Source organism: Elgaria multicarinata, chromosome 11 (assembly GCF_023053635.1).
Source record: "Elgaria multicarinata webbii isolate HBS135686 ecotype San Diego chromosome 11, rElgMul1.1.pri, whole genome shotgun sequence".
In the NCBI taxonomy this organism is placed as follows: domain Eukaryota; kingdom Metazoa; phylum Chordata; class Lepidosauria; order Squamata; family Anguidae; genus Elgaria; species Elgaria multicarinata.
Window position 1 is genome coordinate 46,091,242 of NC_086181.1, and position 20,308 is coordinate 46,111,549.

The following is a 20,308-nucleotide window of genomic DNA, read 5'->3' on the forward strand; positions in this document are numbered from 1 at the left end:
TCATTTGTATATATGGGGAACCTGGTGAAATTCCCTCTTCATCACAACAGTTAAAGCTGCAGGTGCCCTGCCCTCTTTTAAATCTGGTCACTCTAGGATAGCTCCTGCAGCTTTAACTGTTGTGATGAAGAGGGAATTTCACCAGGTTGTCCATATATACAAACGACACCTGCTGAAATTCCCTTTTCTACGCAACTTTAAAGATAAGCCCTGTCCTCCTTTTCATATGGTCACCCTATATTTTGGTGATGGTGATGAGGAGGCATGCATTCAGGGCTCAAATCCTTCAGTACCAGTTTCATTTCCATTCTGAAGCCTGCCTTGCTCTGTGTAAAATCACCAGAGCTCCAGTTATTAGCATGACATTTCTAGAAGCCAGCTCCAAAAAATTCTCGGGTGTCCAGAACACACCCTTCCCAACCCATTGTGTGCAAATGGTCTTGTTTAGAGAGACCCAGATGGGACGGAGGAAAAGAGCTGGTGCGTTTAGACCTGGGGGTCCCGGGAGGCTAGGCTTGAAGCAAAAGTATTGGGGCATGGGGCAGAAGCATTGAGCTGGCTGATACTAGGGTGACCCCATGAAAAGGAGGACAGGGCTCCTGTATCTTTAACAGTTGTATTGAAAAGGGAATTTCAGCAAGTGTCATTTGTATATATGGAGAACCCGGTGAAATTTCCTCTTCATCATAACAGTTAAAGCTGTATCTGTTCAAGAGGGCAGGGCTTCTGCAACTTTAACTATTGTGATGAAGAGGAAATTTCACCTGGTTCTCTGTATATACAAATGACGCCTGCAGAAATTTCCTTTTCAATACAACTGTTAAAGATACAGGAGCCCGGTCCTCCTTTCCATAGGGTCACCCTAGCTGATACCGAGTCAGACCATCTCTCTGTTTAGTTCAGCATCGCCAACAGTTGATTTGCAGTGGCCCTCCAGGGATTAAGAACACAGAATCCTAGAATAGCAGAGTTGGAAGGGGCCTACAAGGCCATCAAGTCCAACCCCCTGCTCAGTGCAGGAATCCACCCCAAAGCACACCTGACATGAGAAGAGCCCTGCTGGATCAGACCCACGGTCCGTCTAGTCCAGCATTCTGTTCACACAGCGGCCAACCAGCCGTTGACCAGGGACCCGCAAGCAGCTGGTGTACGTATTACTTCCTCTGATGCTGGCGGTAGCACAGAGTCATCAGGACTAGCAGCCATTGATAGCCTTTATCCAACGACCCCCTTTGAAAGCCATCCAAATTGGTGGCCATCGCTACATCAAACAGGACGTCTTTCCTAGGCCGACTGGGGGATGCAGAAGGTCCCAGGTCCCACGGTGCTTGACCGTGAGTGATGACCCTTCCTAGAGGTCTAGAAGTGACGGTGTGAGCTAGGCACTCCTGGGTCTGGTCATGAGCTCCAGGAAGGGAAGAGCAATAGAACGACCTGGGGACGTTCTATTGCAGGGAGAGTTCCTTGCACTTCCCTGCCAGAAAGAACACCTCTAAGAACTTTGAAATTAAAAACCAGTGCCTGAATTTTGCTGTTTTCCTCCTCCCTCCTACGCCTTTTTCCTTTTGGGTCATGTTTTTGTAAGATGCTTTGGGAGTCTTTTTTTTTTTTTTGGTGGAAGAGTGGGCTATGAGCGAACAAATAAACAAACAAAGGCACCTGGGTTCTCTGGGGGATGATTGGGAGGGAGGGGATTGATGGTCTGGACTCCTGGGTCCAGTCCCTGCTCAGGGCTATGTCCCGGGCATTGCAGCTGGGCCTGAGACCCTTGTCATTCCTACGTCTCCCTTTTGACCATTTCCCAGGCGCGATGGCTGGGCTGGGCAACCAAAGCTACGTGCGCGAATTCACCCGTCACTCTAGCGACGTCCTGATGAACCTGAATGAACTACGCAAGCGGCACGTCCTCACCGACGTCACGTTGCGGGTGGGGGGCTGCCCCCTCCAGGCTCACAAGGCCGTCCTTACTGCCTGCAGGTGAGAGCACACCCCCTCCTCTCTCAACGGCCAGGTGTGCATGGCTGTGGCAGGCTGAGGAGTCCCACCGACCACACGGCAGTGGGGACCGACCCGTGGCCTGTGTCTGTAGAACCACAGGTGGCAATATCACCTGCCAGGGTGAAGGGACCCACTGTTAGGAGACGGGGGTCCACGGGGTTTGGGGATGCGGCAAACCACATGTGTCCTTTCTTGTAGCATAGCTTTTCCCCGTGCTTGTGCCACCCGGATGTGCTGGACCACAAATCCCAGCATCCCCCAAGGAGGGCTTTCTGCCTTTTGTATATGTGGAGATCATGGGTGGTACCTTGCCATGGCCTGCTGAACCACGGGAGGAGGGGCTAGCCACGTGCCAGCAGGAAGGAGTTGTTGATCTGTGGCATGGTGAGAAGACATTGTCACAGGGATAGCCCCATACTCTGAAAAGGATCCTCCAGCACTACGACCACCAGGTCCACGGGGAGTTGTTGGGTCATGACCTGCAAATGGTGCCACGCATTCTGCGTAGGATGTTGGCGTGGCTAGCTGGCCCACAGCATGCTGGGAATGATGGCCGCTTCCCTTTTGGATGCACGCCTTCCCTCCACGATGCTGCTGCCACGGCACCTGTGGGCACGAGGCCTGCCAGGACTTGTCCTTCTCCTGACGGCTTCCGTGTCTTTCCTCTTTCCTCAGTGGCTTTTTTTATTCCATCTTCCTGGGCCAGGGTGGCCACGAAGTGAATGTGCTAACTCTGCCCAGCTCCATCGAGCCAGCGGGCTTCCAGGCCCTCCTCGACTTCATGTACACGTCCCGCCTTCTCCTCACCCCGGGGACCGTGCCCGCCGTCCTTGCTGCAGCCTCCTACCTGCAGATGGAACATGTGGTGGAGAGTTGCCATCGCTTTATCCAGGCCAGGTACGCGGGGTCAGGTGGGTGGGAGAATAATTGGGACTTGGGTATACTCGACCGCTCCACTCACATTCGGTCAGCCTTTCCCAACCAGGAATCCTCCGGACATGTTGGACTACAAATCCCAGCATCCCAAGCCAACACGTCTAGAGGGCCCCAGGTTGGGAAATGCTGCATTAGGTGTTTCATTGTATCCGGACGTAAGAAAGTATTCTCGCTGGAAAGCAGAACTGTTGTTCCATTATCTGCCTTTGAAATTAGAAAAAAACAGGCCTAGGCAGGGCTGGAGTCCATTGACCATCTCATATAGGGGCATAAAAAACGTTCCTGCATTGTGTCCAGCCCTTGGTTCATCTAGCTCAGCCTTCTATCCACAAGCCTTCAGACCAGAATCCTTTCCCAACCCTTCCTGGAGATGCCAGGATTCAAACCTGGAACCTTCACATGGCAAGCACTGAGCTACAACCTTTCTAGTTCCTATACAAGAATGTCCCCCCCCCCCAATTAGAGTCGTACAGTTTGGGAACAATCCTAGAAAAAGCAAGGGAGCAATGCTCTTTCAATTAGGGCTGTGCACCGCTTCGGATCTGAATCCCGAATCAGGGTGATTCAGACCTTCCTAAAACAGATCCGAAGCGAATCGGGGGAGGTCCGAAGCAAATCGGGCTTGATTCGGAAGGTCCGAATCGGGATCCGAAGCAAATCGGGGGGGGGGGGTCTACTTTCAATCCAAAGAACAATGCTCTTTTCATCCATTTTATCCTTCTCCGATTCCTGCAGCTATGAGCGGGTGACCTTTTTCTTAGCTCCGCCGGACCCCGACTTTCTTTGCCACAAATTCCAGCCCCTTGGAGAGGAAGAACGATCCAGCGTGGCTGGTTTTCCAAGACAGGTACAGGACCACGCCACCACTGGGTCCACACTCCCTGGATCCTACTCCCCCAAAGACAAGGATCTGGAGTCCGTGATGTCTCCGGGAACTGGGGACCAGTCTCCTCCTGGCCAGCCGGCCTCTCCTGGCGAGTCGAGCGGCTGTGCCCCGACCCCTGACCCCAAAGCTTGCAACTGGAAGAAGTACCGCTTCATCGTACTCAACTCCCTTCTCTGCGAGGGGCAGCAGGAAGCCTCCAAAACCCCACGCCGGGCTGGCAGCGACGAAGACTCTAGTGGCTCTGAAAAAGGAAGCGGCCTTTGCAGGTCAGGGCCGGTGGGGATACATGGGGGCTTTGGGGAGGGGTTTGAGGGGGGCACCTCTCATTTTGGAAGTGGCAGGTTCATATTCTCTTGTTGGGAGGAAAGAGTAGTGGGTTCAGCTGGGTTTGGGATCTGGCACATGTTCCAAACGCCAGGATCGTGTGAGGTGATTGTTGAGGAGAGCGCCTCTGAACATATCTGGAGCATATCTCTGCCTTGTACTTTGCATGCAGCCCCTGCACATGTTTCATATGATGGGGCTAAGCCTCTGCACATGTGCAGAATGCCATTCCATCCTCTGCCTTGTAATTACATGCAGCTCCCATCCCCCCAACCTTGTGCTGGACTACAAATCCCATCCTCCCCAGCCAGCATGGACTGTGTGTGCACTTCTTCATGACAGCATGGGCTTTGTGTGTACTTCTTGTGCTGGACTATAAATCCCATCCTCCCCAGCCAACATGGGCTGTGTGTTGTTGTTTTGGCTTTGGCATTCTTTTGTGGTCTACGCTCTGCTGCCTTTTAACAGTTGCCCAGGAAAACACAGACATTACACAGGTGTAGTGCTTCCCTGTATCTGTTGCATTTTTGCCTCTTGTATGGCTGCTTAAACCAAGTAGCTGCAAGCCTCTCCCAACGTGAATATACCCGGTCACTACGTTCAACATCTAAGGTCCTCCTCCGGGTGCCTACTCCGAGAGAGGCTTGGAGTGTGGCAACGAGGGACGGGGCCTTTTCGGTGGTGGCCCCCAGACTATGGAATGATCTCCCTGACGAGGCTCGCTTGGCGCTAACGCTGCTATCTTTCCGGTGCCAGGTTAAGACTTTCCTCTTTGCCAAGGCATATGGCAGCACATCTTAATCACCCACATGTTTAGTTTTTAAATGGTTTTTAATGCTTTATATGTGTATGTTCTGTGTTTTAGAATTTTAAATTTTGTATACTTGTTTTTATCTCAATTTTAGAATTTCTGTAAACCGCCCAGAGAGCTCTGGCTATGGGGGCGGTATATAAGTGTAATAAATAATAATAAATAATATTTATTTATTTAAAGTATTGTTTATCCATTCCTAAGCCAACAAGGCACCCAGAGTAGCTTACATGCAATCAGTAAAACAAGAATACCAGTTTGCAAACTTACATTCTCCAAAGCCACAACACGCAAGGAAAAAGCAATGGGGAGGGAAGAGGAAAAATAAGTCTTTCAACAGTGCTGTTGCAATGGGCCTGCTTCCCCCTCTCATCTGCTCCTGTGCAGCCTCATGGATTGACTGTTGGTGATGAGTGTTGAGCCGGAGGCAGAGAGCGCTCTGGCTCCGGCAGGCCAGCCCCAGATTCGGCCTGGACGTGACCCACCTTCCCTCTTTCCATCCCCAGGCTGCCTTCACCTCAGCCCTGTTGCTCCATCTGCAACCAGCCGCCCTCCCTGCTTTGCTCACATCCTCCAGAGGACGTTTCCGTGGGCCAGGGCGACCCCTGCAGTACTGCTGGTGAGTTGGAGGCAGGAGGGCAGCAGCTGGTGGTTGACATGTTAGGAAGTTGGAGGTCTGCATGGTCAAAGGATTAAACAAATACCTGGCTTAGTAACAGTACGTACAAAAAGTACTGTTCAGAATCGGACTCAAAGAGTACTTATCAATGGAACCTTCTCAAACTGGGGAGAGGCAACGAGTGGGGTGCCGCAGGGCTCAGTCCTGGGCCCAGTGCTCTTCAACGTTTTTATGAATGATTTGGACGAGGAGGTGCAGGGAACGCTGATCATATTTGCAGATGACACAAAATTGGGTGGGATAGCGAATACCCTGGAAGACAGAAACAAACTTCAAAGTGATCTTGATAGGCTGGAGTGCTGGGCTGAAAACAACAGAATGAAATTTAATAGGGATAAATGCCAAGTTCTACATCTAGGAAATAGAAACCAAAGGCACAGTTACACTTATTATTATTATTATTATTATTTATTTATATAGCACCATCAATGTACATGGTGCTGTACAGATAACACAGTAAATAGCAAGACCCTGCCGCATAGGCTTACAATCTAATAAGTTGTAGTAAACAATAAAGAGGGAAGGAGAATGCAAACAGGCACAGGGAAGTGTAAACAGGCACCGGGTAGGGTGAAGCTAACAGTATAGAGTCAGAACAAACTCAATATTTGAAGGCTATAGGGAAAAGAAAAGTTTTTAGCTGAGTTTTAAAAGCAGTGATTGAGTTTGTAGTTCTCAAGTGTTCTGGAAGAGCGTTCCAGGCGTAAGGGGCAGCAGAAGAAAAAGGACGAAGCCGAGTAAGGGAAGTGGAGGTCCTTGGGCAGGCGAGAAGCATGGCATCAGAGGAGCGGAGAGCCCGAGCGGGGCGATAGTGTGAGATGATACTTGGCTCAGCAATACTACAAACGAGAAAGATCTTGGAATTGTTGTAGATCACAAGCGGAATATGAGCCAACAGTGCGATATGGCTGCAAGAAAGGCCAATGCTATTTTGGGCTGCATTAATAGAAGTATAGCTTCCAAATCACGTGAGGTCCTGGTTCCTCTCTATTCGGCCCTGGTTAGGCCTCATCTAGAGTATTGCGTCCAGTTCTGGGCTCCACAATTCAAGAAGGACGCAGACAAGCTGGAGCGTGTTCAGAGGAGGGCCACCAGGATGATCAGGGGTCTGGAAACAAAGCCCTATGAAGAGAGACTGAAAGAACTGGGCAGGTTTAGCCTGGAGAAGAGAAGATTGAGGGGAGACATGATAGCACTCTTCAAATACTTAAAAGGTTGTCACACAGAGGAGGGCCAGGACCTCTTCTCGATCCTCCCAGAGTGCAGGACACGAAATAACGGGCTCAAGTTAAAGGAAGCCAGATTCCAGCTGGACATCAGGAAAAACTGTTAGAGCAGTACGACAATGGAATCAGTTACCTGGTGAGGTTGTGGGCTCTCCCACACTAGAGGCCTTCAAGAGGCAGCTGGACAGCCCTCTTCCAGGGATGCTTTAGGGTGGATTCCTGCATTGAGCAGGGGGTTGGACTGGATGGCCTTGTAGGCCCCTTCCAACTCTGCTATTCTATGATTCTATGATTCTATGAAAAGGATCTTGGAGTTGTAGACGATGGCAAGCTGAATTTGAGCCGGCAGTGTGATACGGCGGCAAACAAGGCAAATGCAATTTTAGGTTGCATCGATACAAGAAACGAAGTCCTGTGAGGAAAGATGGAAGGAACTGGGTATGAGCCTTGGGAAGAGGCTGGGGTGAGTGGGTTTGAGAGCACTTTTCAACTACCCCAAGGGTTGTCCCACAAAAGAGGGATGAAACAGTGGGGTGGACTTGATAGCCTCAATGGCACCTTTCAGCTCTATGATCCTTCTAGGATTCTCCCAAAGGCTGCACTGGGAGGCGGGCCTGGCCTGAAAGTAGATGATGCCACCCTCTTGCTGAAGCTAAGCTGTTGTGGAGCGATCAGTGCCTGGATGAGAGAGTGGGGGGGGTGGGTTTCTGCCTTGTATTAGATTAATAAAAAAAAAAGAGGTACATAACATATTTATATACATACATATTTATTAATTTATTATAAATTACTTAAATGGGTAGGTGGGGAATCCAATACTCTGTAAGAAAGGGATTTTTCCAGAGTTCAGCTGCAGTACCTATATCTGTGTGCCTTTGGGCATGTGCAGAGTGTATGTCTGCCCCTCCCCCCCAACATACCTGGGATTAGGGGGAAGGGGTTCCAAGACAGGGCTTGTTTCTCATGCCCAGGCAAGGCAGGGCTCAGATCTTTGTATCTCTTGCCTGCCAGGCGCTGGACCGTATGACTGCAGGGCCTGTGAGCTGCGCTACCTCCGAGAGGAGGAGGAAGGTGGAGGAGGAAGAGAAGGAGGAAGAGGAGGAGGAGGGGGGTGTCTCCCAGCAGCCTCCGCCTCTGAGGAGAAGCCGTACAAATGCCACTTCTGCAACTCCGCTTTCCGCTACAAGGGGAACCTGGCAAGCCATAGATCTCTGCACACAGGTAGGGGGCTTCTCTGTGCATGCGCATAAAACAGGGTGGATGAGTCAGTCTGCAGATTAACATTACTGCTAAGGTTAAGAGCCAGGCCTGTGGGGCTAGAGACATATAGGGCCATGCCCCTCCATTTACTGGGGTCACGACGGGTAGGCCAGCATGGGCGGCTCTCTCTCTAGAGCAGCCCCGAACCTTTGGAACTCCCTGCTCAGGGAAATTGATCTGTGTCGCTCAGGGAAATTGATCTGTGTCACTTCTGCAGCAAGTTAAGGCATTTTAGCATCCAAACGTTTCCCCTGCCTAACTGGATGACGACTGTTGTCTGAATTCAAATGACACCCTAGTGGCTTCCAATATTTTATTTTATTTCTTTTTATTCTGTTATGATCGTTAGATTTATTGATTGCATCTTTATTTATACTGCTTTTATGTTGTACATTGCTTCACACAAGTACCGTTTCAGAAAAGTGACAAATGCATCATCATCATCATCATATTGTTATTGATAACCTTCTACAAAACCCTGTAGATCTTTAATCCAACGAAAGGAGTTTTCTCCAACCATTCAAGTGTGCAACAGAAAGGCTGTTGCACAACTGTTGAGAGTAAGATTTCCGTTTTTCTATTGTGCATTTGAATAATCGGAGAAAACTTTTTTTGTTGAACCTGGGGGATGTCTATACGGGTTCTTTACCCCGACCTAAACATGCATATTCACGTTTCAGGACACATGACGCAGCACCCATTCGCCGCAGTGCTGGGTTTTTAACGTGATAACGCCCATATTCGTAGTTGCAATTTACCACGACTTTTGGCTCAACGTCCGAGTTTGCACCGCATTATAGTTTTGTGTCGTTGGGGGAGTTAAATCACATTTTGACATGTGGACGGAGCTTTCAAGGCAGGACAAAGTGATTGGACGATTTCCCACCTATCGCGTCCTCCTCTGGCTGCCTCGTTCCTTCGCGCCATTTTCATTTTGAATTATATGATTTTGCAGAGCTCCGCAGAAAGAGCTTAAAGCAAAGAGGGCGGAATGAGCAGCCAGAGGGAGAAGTGTTCAGTCCCCCCTCTCTTGAGCTGACCACCTTTCCACCTGCGTCCTGTTCTTCTCCTGCCTTTGGGAAACCTTTTATTTTTCGAGGGTTGTCCTTTGCAATGCGCTGCTTCCCCCCCCCCTCGCATCATAGAATCTTAGAATAGCAGAGTTGGAAGGGGCTTACAAGGCCATCAAGTCCAACCCCCTGCTCAATGCAGGAATCTACCCTAAAGCATCCCTGACAGAGGGTTGTCCAGCTGCCTCTTGAAGGCCTCTAGTGTGGGAGAGCCCACAACCTCCCTAGGTCACTGGTTCCATTGTCGTTCTGCTCTAACAGTCAGGAAGTTTTTCCTGATGTTCAGCTGGAATCTGGCTTCCTTTAACTTGAGCCCATTATTCCGTGTCCTGCACTCTGGGAGGCTCGAGAAGAGATCCTGGCCCTCCTCTGTGTGACCACCTTTTAAGTCTTTGAAGAGTGCTCTCATGTCTCCCCTCCATCTTCTCTTATCCAGGCTAAACATGCCCAGTTCTTTCAGTCTCTCCTCATAGGGCTTTGTTTCCAGACCCCTGATCATCCTGGTTGCCCTCCTCTGAACACGCTCCAGCTTGTCTGCATCCTTCTTGAATTGTGGAACCCAGAACTGGACACAATACTCTAGATGAGGCCTAACTAGGGCCGAATAGAGAGGAACCAGTACCTCACGTGATTTGGAAGCTATACTTCTATTAATGCAGCCCAAAATAGCATTTGCCTTTCTTCCTCTGCTGCCTCGTTTTGGAAGCATCTTCCTCTGCTGCCTCGTTCCTTTCCGGCCCCCCTCCCCGGAGCTCCGCAGATAAAATTTCTAGCTTCGTTTGTCTATACTCCGTAGCATCGTATGTGCGCATGTGCTCATTAATAACTGCACTACAAAAAATAATAATTCAGGAGATAAATTGCTGCTGCTGCTGCAGTGTGACGCCCTTTGCCTAGATTTGAATCAATGAAAATTCAGGTTTATATTCAATGAGGAGCAATCCCGTTGTCGTATAGATGGGGGCAAGGTTTTGTAGGAGGTTATCAATAATAATAATAATAATAATAATAATAATAAGGAACAAGGTAGCCATAAGAAAGGGGAGATGGCTGTCCACATGGTGGAGGCAATTGTTGCTTCTGCCAGCTTCGACGATAGCTGCCCCTGGCCCCAATCCTGGATGCTTCATTGCGCCCCCTCCTCTCGCCATCAGGTGAGAAACCCTATTGCTGTGGGATCTGCGGAGCTCAGTTCAACCGTCCGGCCAACCTCAAGACTCACCTGCGCATCCATTCGGGGGAGAAGCCCTACAAGTGTGAGACCTGCGGATCATGTTTCGTCCAGGTAAAAAGGGTTTGAGGGAGAGAGAGCGCCCTTCTGTCCAGGCCGAACGGCTCCAAAGAAAGCCATGATGCCGGCTCCCTCCAATTGGTGCCAGTGGGTACAGAGCAGCCTTCTCCAAACCTGGCACTTTCCAGATGTGTTGGACTACAGCTCCCATCATCCAGTAAGGGACGAGGAAGGGCCATGGACCCCACCGTCTTCCTTTCTTCCAGGTTGCTCATCTGCGAGCCCACGTCTTGATCCATACCGGAGAGAAGCCGTACCCGTGCGGGACCTGCGGGACACGATTCCGACACCTGCAGACCCTCAAAAGCCACCTCCGCATTCACACAGGAGAGAAGCCTTATCATGTGAGTGGGGCAGGACGGGGTATGTGTGTGTGTACACGTGTGCTGAGCAAAAAGTTAAGGATATATACAATAAAACAGTGATATTTAATGTACAAGAATAAAATTGGAATTAACAGTAATATTGCATTAAAAGTGCAGTAACATATTGCACAGGAACAAATATCCAACAGAAACAACATAAAATGAACAGGCCAAATGCATTTCAACACGAAGTCTTTGTCAGTGGCCAATGCAGGCTGCTGTATTCTCTCTGAAGATTTAATTGGGCTGACTTTACAGTTCCCACAGTTGTGTGGTGGAAGGTGTCACTCCCTTTTAAAAGTAGTACATGTCCTCAGCCTTTTCCAAAACCTCCTAGGTCGTAGTTTTTAGATAAATTCATCTAAAAACTACGACCCAGGCGCCATTTATCTAAAAACTATGATCCAGGCGCCATTTATCTAAAAACTATGACCCAGGCGGTTTTGGAAAAAGCTGAGGCCCTGTACTACTTTTAAAAGGGAGTGACACCTTCCACCACACAACTGTGGGAACTGTAAAGTCAGCCCAATTAAATCTTCAGAGAGCATACAACAGCCTGCATTGGCCACTAACAAAGACTTCATGTTGAAATGCGTTTGGCCTGTTCATTTTATGTTGTTTTGTTGGGTATTTGTTCCTGTGCAATATGTTATTGAATATTATTGTTAATTCCAATTTTATTCTTGTACATTAAAGATCAATGTTTTATTGTATATATCCTTAACTTTTTGCTCAGCATTATCTTTTTGTTAAGGATTTCACCTTTCCTTGCTTTTGTGTACATGTGTGTACACGTCTGCGGGAAATTTAGGACCTTAAGGATTTGTGGGGGAAGAGAAAAGGCACTGAGTCACAAATTATTTCCTCTGGTGCTTGAGTGTACATGTGAGAAAGGTGGTTTTTTTCCAGAGCAGGCTTTCCCCAACCTGGCGCCCTTGAGATGTGTTGTACTACAAATCCCAGCATCTCCAGCCAGCGGCTGGGGATGCTGGGATTTGAAGCCCAACACATCTCAAGGACGCCAGGTTGGGGAAAGGCCATCCTAGTGCATTTAGGAGTACAAAATAAAAATATTGAATATTTAAAAACAGTTCAAGGGGGAATAGAAGACAACCTTTTCTTAATTTCATGGGCTCAGTGGAACTTGTAAGAGATGTTAAGAGCACTAGGAAAAAACACATTTTCATTTTTTAGAATAGGGTGAAAAGAAACTTTTTTTTTTTTGGTACAGCAAATCGGGTAGAAATTAATAGAGTCTGGTATTAATTCTTAGGGGAATGTATAGATTTAATGAAGCAGTTGGTTCTCCCCTCCTTAAATTTCCAATAGTTTCTTATTAGACCATGCTTAAAAGAAAAGAAACAAATAATAATTGTTCTCAACGACAATGAAAACAACCTGGAGGGGCGAAGGGCGTCTAAAATGGCATTGCCACATTATCAGTTTGGGGGAGAAATTGGAACCCCCAGATTCCTGGGTTCTCCGAGAAGCATGTAAGATAGTGGGCCTGTTCAGACGACACGCTAAACCATGGTTAGGCCACTAAGCCTTTTGCAGCAAATGGTTCGTGAGCATGTTTAAACTTATGGAGCCACCGGGGTTAGGAACAGTTTACATGACACACTAAGCTATAAGGCTATAAGCTTTCATTCTCTCTCCTATGAAGAGAGACTGAAAGAACTGGGCCTGTTTAGCCTGGAGAAGAGAAGATGGAGGGGAGACATGAGAACACTCTTCAAATACTTAAAAGATTGTCCCACAGAGGAGGGCCAGGATCTCTTCTCGATCCTCCCAGAGTGCAGAGGACACGGAATAACGGACTCAAGTTAAAGGAAGCCAGATTCCAGCTGGACATCAGGAAAAACTCCCTGACTGTTAGAGCAGTATGACAATGGAACCAGTGACCTAGGGAGGTTGTGGGTTCTCCCACACTAGAGGCCTTCAAGAGGCAGCTGGACAACCATCTGTCGGGGATGCTTTAGGGTGGATTCCTGCATTGAGCAGGGGGTTGGACTCGATGGCCTTATAGGCCCCTTCCAACTCTGCTTTTCTATGATTCTATGATTCTATGATTCTAAGGTTTAGCTCAAGTGCTTAACCACTGTGATTTAGAGTGTCATCTGAACAGGGTCATAACGGAGGGTTCTTGCCCCCTGCCAAGAGAGGGAGGTGATGCCTAGTGGGTTGCAGCAACGAGCAACACTGCTCCACAGAGATGGTGGGTTTCCCTGTGAAATTCGGGCTGCGTGTTGCTCTGGTGTTTTCGGGCACCCTCTTGACTCCGGTCTGTTCTTGGCAGTGTGAGAAATGCAACATTCGTTTCCGCCACAAGAGCCAGCTGCGGCTACACCTGCGGCAGAAACACGGCGCCGTCACCAACACCAAGATCCGCTACAAAGTGCTGGACGGGCCTTACGCCGCCCTCTGCTGAGCAGGCAGGGTGCTGCGCCTTTCCCCCAAACCCACACGTGCACCTGGCTGCGAATTCCAGGGTCAGATATCGGTGGACTTTTCCAACGTCGGTATCTGAGATCCAGGCCGTCCGGTGTTCCACTCATACAATATCTGATGCCGTTGGGTGATCAGCTTTTCGTGCTTGTTTTTTTTGGGGGGGGGGTGCGTGTGTGTGCGTGTATTTTGCCAGATGTAAGTTCCAACATTTAGACATTTCAGCAGGTCTGGAATGTTTTAAATTAGGAATGTTCCTGGTCTGTTCCTGGCTTCAAGAAAATTGGGGCAGGTGAAAAGGATAAGGAGTGGGAAAGTGAAGGATATTTCCTCCAGACTAGGGTGACCATATGAGAAGGAGGACAGGGCTCCTGTATCTTTAACAGTTGTATAGAAAAGGGAATTTCAGCAGGTGTCATTCGTATATATGGGGAACCTGGTGAAATTCCCTCTTCCTCACAGCAGTTAAAGCTGCAGGAGCCCTGCCCTCTTTTAAATCTGGTCACTCTAGTATAGCTCCTGCACCTTTCACTGTGGTGATGAAGAGGGAATTTCACCAGGTTCTCCATATATACAAATGACACCTGCTGAAATCCCCTTTTCTATGCAACTGTTAAAGATACAGGAGCCCTGTCCTCCTCTTCATACCGTCACCCTATTTTAATCCCATAAAAATCTATGGAGTAGAGAAATTGACTTGACCTTTGAGGTCTAGTCAATTTCCCTTCTAACTCAAACAAAAGGTGTTCCTGGAAGGCTGCCCTAGAATGGAGCCACTAGGCAGTATTCCCCTTTTAGAGGTAGAGAAGGAACTCTGAGAGCATGTAAAGATACCCAACTCTGCAGGCAGAGCTAAAGAAAAGAAAAAGCAGGTGCTTTTTTCTCATCGCCTCGCAGTTAATGCTGCAGTGGGCCTGCAAACCCAGCGCGCTGCTGCTGAACTACGCATTCCACTTTTCTCCTCCACAGAACCTTAGCTAGCCACATCCTTTGAGAACAGGGGTTCTGAACTCTGCAGAATAACTTACAGAAGTCTTCCCCAACCTGGCGCCCTCTTGATGTGTCGGATTACAACTCCCACCATCCCCAGGCAGCATGGTTGGAGCTGTAATGCAGCACATCTGGAGGGCCCCAGGTTGGGGAAGGCTGATTTGCAGCGATTCATTAGGGTCATTGTGTGTATGTGTGTGCTTTAATGTTTTCTGAAATAACGTCCTGTATGCTTGCTCTTTTTTCCCTCTTTTGTTTTTACACATGTTATTTTGCTGGCGAAATCTGTCTTGTGTCTGTTCATGATGCTGCCTCTTTTGATGATGATGATGATGATGATGGTTATAATGATTTTCTTCTTGCCAATTTGCATTGCTTCTTTCTAATTTCTGGCGATCCCGCCCTTGCACTGAAGAAGACGTTGCAGTTAATGTGGTCATGGACCCATAGCAGGGCCTGGAGGGGAGAGGAGGTCAAGAGGGAAAACACGCCGAGGTCTGGAACCTCAGGCGTCTCGCCTTCCGACGCTCTAGAAGAGGTCTGGGACCTCGTCTGCTTTCGGGAGAGGCATGGGTGGATCGCTGGAAGGAACAGGAGAAAGCAACTTGGATTCACAGTGGAAACATGGAAAAGGCACCGTTTCTTTTGGCTTGTATAAACTTCGGGGCTTATCCCAGCCTCCCCCACCTGGGGGCGCTCCAGATAGGTTGGACTGCAAAACCCAGCATCCCCAGAAGGTGCTGTGTTTTGTAGTCCAACCTGTCTGGAGCGTCCCTCAGTTGGGGGAGGCTGGCATTTGCACATAAGAAATAAATGTATTTCCACCTTCAATGGAAGTATCTGTGGTGGGTGCAGGTAGGGACCGTGTCTCCCCGTTCCTTTCCAAGAGAGAAAGGAAGGAAGGTTCTGGAATTGGCCAGTCTGGGGTTGAAGAGGGCGCCCCCCAAATGGTGAATGAATGTAGGTGTCTGGTCTTGCGTGATGCCCACGTTTCGAGGCAGAGATTTTGTAGCTTTAAATGCCAGGGAACAGACCAAATGGGTTGTCTCTTTATTATTATTTGGTCGGGGCATGGTTTTTGAGGGGGGCAGGAAGATAATGGGTGTGTTTGGAGTTTTTTTTTTTTTTAAAGAAATTATTTATACATGGGTGCCTGTAACAAAAGCTATCTCCTTTGTAAGGTCACCAAACTGTATGCCCTTATCTCGTTTCAATAAAGCTAAAGTTGTTTGGAGAATCATTCAGTATTTCTAGAACTCCTTGAATGTGCCATATATTTTTTAATTCGAGGTGGTGTTCATTCACACCACCTTCCTGTTTTATTTTCCATCTTACAGCTGAGCCAGTTTGGTGTAGTGACTAGAATGTCGGACTGGGAGTCGGGAGACCTGAGTTCTAGTCCCCAGTCGGCTATTGGAAACCCAGTGGGTGACTTTGGGCCAGTCATAGACTCTCAGCCCAACCCACCTCACAGGGTTGTTGTGAGAATGAAATGGAGAGGAGGAGAAGGATTATGTACACTGCCTTGGGTTCCTTGCAGGGGAAAAAAGGCAGGATATAAATGCAATAATAAAACAAATAAATAAATAAATAAACAACTCATGTCCCTGGGATTTGGAGGTAGGCATCTCCTGAAGGTGGAGGTTCTATACAGTCCTCGTGTCTACAAGCCTCTCTTAAGAACGTAAGAAGAGCCCTGTGGATCACACCAAGGGTCCATCTAGTAGTTCAGTGTTGGACTGGGAGTCGGGAGATCTGAGTTCTAGTCCCCACGTAGGATGGTGGTGCAACCCTTTTGCTTCCAAACCATGGTGTCAGTCACATGCAATTTCGACCTATTAATTCATGGGGTTAAACCTAATTACTAGGTTAAAATAGGTTTAACCTATCGATTAACTGATGAAAACCTCATATAAAGAATTGATTAAGAAGATTTTAAGCAGATGACCACATTAAAACAACAACAACTACAACAACAACAGGAAAAAGTTACAATTATTCCGTTAGTCACATCAGTCACTGGCATCACATCAAATTTTTTTTACTGAAAACCTTCAGAAACTGGGCCTACCAAAATACATCCACACCAACATCCAGAAAGCAGTCATACTTAAAACGTGCTCAATTGTCAGGAAATTCCTGAATCACTAAAAGACAGCATGACTTGGGGAAGCCCATCATGTCTATCTAGAAAAACCACCACGAGTGAGAAAAGAGAGAGAGAGAGAGAATCAATAGGTATAGTTAGGGTGACCCTATGAAAAGGAGGACAGGGCTCCTGTATCTTTAACAGTTGCATAGAAAAGGGAATTTCAGCAGGTGTCATTTGTATGCACGCAGCACCTGGTGACATTCCCTCTTCATCACAACAGTTAAAGCTGCAGGAGCTATACTAGAGCGACAGATTCAAACGAGGACAAGGGCACCTGCAGCTTTAACTGCTGTGATGAAGAGGGAATTTCACCAGGTTCTCCATATATACAAATGACACCTGCTGAAATTCCCTTTTCAATACAACTGTTAAAGCTACAGGAGCCCGGTCCTCTTTTTCATATGGTCAGCCTGGGTATAGTGCTGGAACAGATGGGTGAGGTTGGGAAGAAAAGAACCTGGCTAGGCTCAACAGGGATATATATTTTTATTGCATTACTTTTGCGGGAAGCAGAAAGATTTGCGAATGTGACTGCATCTGTATTAATGCATCTGACCCCATGCTTCAGCCTTCCCCAACCTGGTGCCCTCTAGAGGTGTTGAATGAAAGTCTAACACATCTGTAGGGCACCAGGTTGGGAAGGCACCATATCATGAAAGCCAGTGTGGTGTAGTGGCTAAAGTGTTGGACTGGGAGTTGGGACATCCAGGTTCTAGTCCCTGCTCGGTCATGGAAAGTCACTGGGTGACTTTGGGCCAGTCACAAACACTCAGCCCAACCTACCTCACAGGGTCGTTGTTGTGAGGATAAAATGGAGAAGAGGAGGAGGATGTACGCCGCCTTGGGTTCAAAAAGGTGGGATATAAATGCAATAATAAATAAATAAATATCATGCGCAACCAACCACACGCACACGCACACACCAGAGCCAGGCTGCAATCCAACTTTCTGCCCCAGCTCAAAGACTTCCTGAGGGTTCATACTTTCTCCGAAAACGAAGGTTTGGCGACCAGACACGCCCCGGCTGGGCTTCCTGGCTTAACAAAGCCTCCTCAGGCAGCTGCATCCTGATTACGAATTTGCGCCAACAAGTCACTGTCTGAACTGAAACTTTCCTGCTTTGTGTATGCTGCAGATGGGGGGCGGGGGGAGAGCACAGCAAGGGCTGAGGTTGCAGGGCCCTGAGCCCCAGAACATTTGATTCCATTTTCCCTTTGCAGAGGGAGGAAAGGCTTGAAAAATGGGATTGGCTCAGCCATTACAGGAAAGTAGTTCCTTTTATTATTTTTAAAACCAAAGGTCCAACCATTAAGCGACGTTTTACTGAGCGTCCATCCTGTTTTGGTTGGGGTTGGTTCATGTACCTTTGTGCTGCTCTCTCCCAAGCCCCCTATGACGGATGTGGGGATTACGTGTTTCACCGGAAACTCAACTCAGGGACAAATTTGGACTGAAAACTTTTCAGCGCTCCTTAATTGCTGTGAAATTCCGGCTGGACTTGCAGCGGCTTCTGTTGGAGGGAGACCGCCTGAGCAGGCAGTGGTGCGGGTGTGGGATGACGTTAAAAGGCAGCAGAGGTGGAGATGGGTGGGCCGAATCCTCTGGGAATTTCTCCTGCACAAGCCTCATTGCAATGAAAAGGAGATGCACTTGGGTGGGATAGCGAATACCCTGGAAGACAGAAACAAACTTCAATGTGATCTTGATAGGCTGGAGTGCTGGGCTGAAAACAACAGAATGACATTTAATAGGGATAAATGCCAAGTTCTACACCTAGGAAAAAGAAACCAAATCATAGAATCATAGAATAGCAGAGTTGGAAGGGGCCTACAAGGCCATCGAGTCCAACCCCCGGCTCAATGCAGGAATCCACCCTAAAGCATCCCTGACAGGTGGTTGTCCAGCTGCCTCTTGAAGGCCTCTAGTGTGGGAGAGCCCACAACCTCCCTATGTAACTGATTCCATTGTCGCACAGCTCTAACAGTCAGGAAGTTTTTCCTGATGTCCAGCTGGAATCTGGCTTCCTTTAACTTGAGCCTGTTATTCCGTGTCCTGCACTCTGGGAGGACCGAGAAGAGATCCTGGCCCCCACCTTGTAACAAATGCAGAGTTACAAGGTGGGGGATACTTGGCTCAGTAATACTACAAACGAGAAGGATCTTGGAATTGTTGTAGATCACAAGCTGAATATGAGCCAACAGTGCGATGTGGCTGCAAAAAAAGCAAATGCTATTTTGGGCTGCATTAATAGAAGTATAGCTTCCAAATCATGTGAGGTTCTGGTTCCCATTTATTCAACATTGGTTAGGCCTCATCTAGAGTACTGTGTCAAGTTCTAGGCATCACACTTCAAGAAGGATGCAGACAAGTTGGAGTGTGTTCAGAGGAGGGCAACGAGGATGATCAGGGGTCTGGAAACAAAGCCCTTTGAAGAGAGACTGAAAGAACTGGGCATGTTAAGCCTGGAGAAGAGGAGACTGAGGGGAGACATGATAGCACTCTTCAAATACTTGAAAGGTTGTCACACAGAGGAAGGCCAGGAACTCTTCTTGATCATCCCAGAGTGCAGGACATGGAATAATGGGCTCAAGTGACAGGAAGCCAGATTCTGGCTGGACATCAGGAAAAGTTTCCTGATTGTTAGAGCAGTACGACAGTGGAACCCGTGACCTAGGAAGGTTGTGGGCTGTCCCACCCTAGAGGCCTTCAAGAGGCAGTTGGACAGCCATCTGTCAGGGATGCTTTGAGGTGGATTCCTGCATTAAGCAGGGGGCATGTTTAGCCTGGGGAAGAGGAGACTGACGGGAGACATGATAGCACTCCTCAAGGACTTGAAATAGGGTGACCAACTGTTAGGATTTCCCCGGATTTGTCCAGATTTTTGTTCTATCCTGGGTGTCAGGGGGGATTTTCTGTAATTTTCTATAATGTCCAGCAATGACACACTTTCCCCTTTAAGGATGCCATTAGTGTGGTGTGGGGGGATGATACACTTTCTGGAGGTGCATCATTTCCCCCGACACACACTGCTCCAATCAAGGCCTTAAAAGGGAAAGCGTGTCATTCCTGCACATTATAGAAAGGGCCCTGATTAGAGCAGGGGGCGGGGGCAGGAATGATCTGCTTTCCCTTCCTCCACTCCAATCAGGGGGCTTAATGGCAGCTGCTTTCCTTTCCCCCACTGGGTGTCCTCTTTTTTGTTTTCCCAAATATGGTCACCCCAAGTTAAGATGGGGAGGGGGGGTTACGGCCATTAAGATCTGAGTCTAAAATTACCTATGTGCATCACTGCCTGGAGGTGCCGTCACCTCACAGAGAACAAGATCTCAGCTGTGCACACATTGCATTAAAATACTCCCCACCCCACCCCACCCCACCCCACTCCACACATTAAAAAAAGAAAGGAAGTGTGCTTTTGTCTTTTGAAATTATTGTTTTGTTAAAATGCAAACGTCTGCAGATTTAAGTGGTCAACTCAGAATTCTTTTATCAGTGGTCGGCCTGACCTGATGGGCGAGGAAGGCCAGGGATCCCCACTGGACTAACTGGGGGAGATCAGCAAAGGAGTCGTGGGAATGAATTCCAGCTGGCCCCCGCTTTTTTTCTAGCAAATACTGCAACACTCTCTCTGTTTCTAGAGCGCCGCGATGTTTCAGGGGCAACATTTACCTGGACTTCATTTTGTTTGGTACGACAGAACGCTAGAGTCATACGGCGTTTTGTAATATTTTATTTATTTACAAAGATAGAAGTGAAGCAGAGGTGGAAGCAATGCATACAACATCTTCTACAAGCGGCTGCCCAGTCTTCCCCCAGCCTGCTGCCTTCCACCTGGCTGGGGAAGGCTAGGTTAGAAGGCACACTGGGGCAGT

General features: G+C 48.2%; 1 protein-coding gene across 1 annotated transcript; it reads left to right on the top strand.

Moving 5' to 3' along the window:
- The first annotated feature begins 1,715 nt into the window (after window positions 1–1,715).
- Window positions 1,716–13,303, top strand: BCL6B (BCL6B transcription repressor). The gene is made up of 8 exons (XM_063137223.1): window positions 1,716–1,977; window positions 2,674–2,895; window positions 3,670–4,086; window positions 5,462–5,574; window positions 7,872–8,081; window positions 10,345–10,475; window positions 10,688–10,825; window positions 13,146–13,303. The coding sequence occupies exons 1-8, from the start codon at window positions 1,736–1,738 to the stop codon at window positions 13,275–13,277; spliced, it is 1,605 nt and encodes a 534-aa protein (XP_062993293.1). The 5' UTR covers window positions 1,716–1,735; the 3' UTR covers window positions 13,278–13,303.
- Window positions 13,304–20,308: the final 7,005 nt, after the last annotated feature.

Coding starts and splice junctions, on each gene's coding strand:
- BCL6B (XM_063137223.1), top strand. CDS start 1,736: ATGTCCCGGGCATTGCAGCTGGGCCTGAGACCCTTGTCATTCCTACGT. Junction 2,896..3,669: donor CATCGCTTTATCCAGGCCAG/GTACGCGGGGTC, acceptor CGATTCCTGCAG/CTATGAGCGGGTGACCTTTT. Junction 10,476..10,687: donor GCGGATCATGTTTCGTCCAG/GTAAAAAGGGTT, acceptor CCTTTCTTCCAG/GTTGCTCATCTGCGAGCCCA.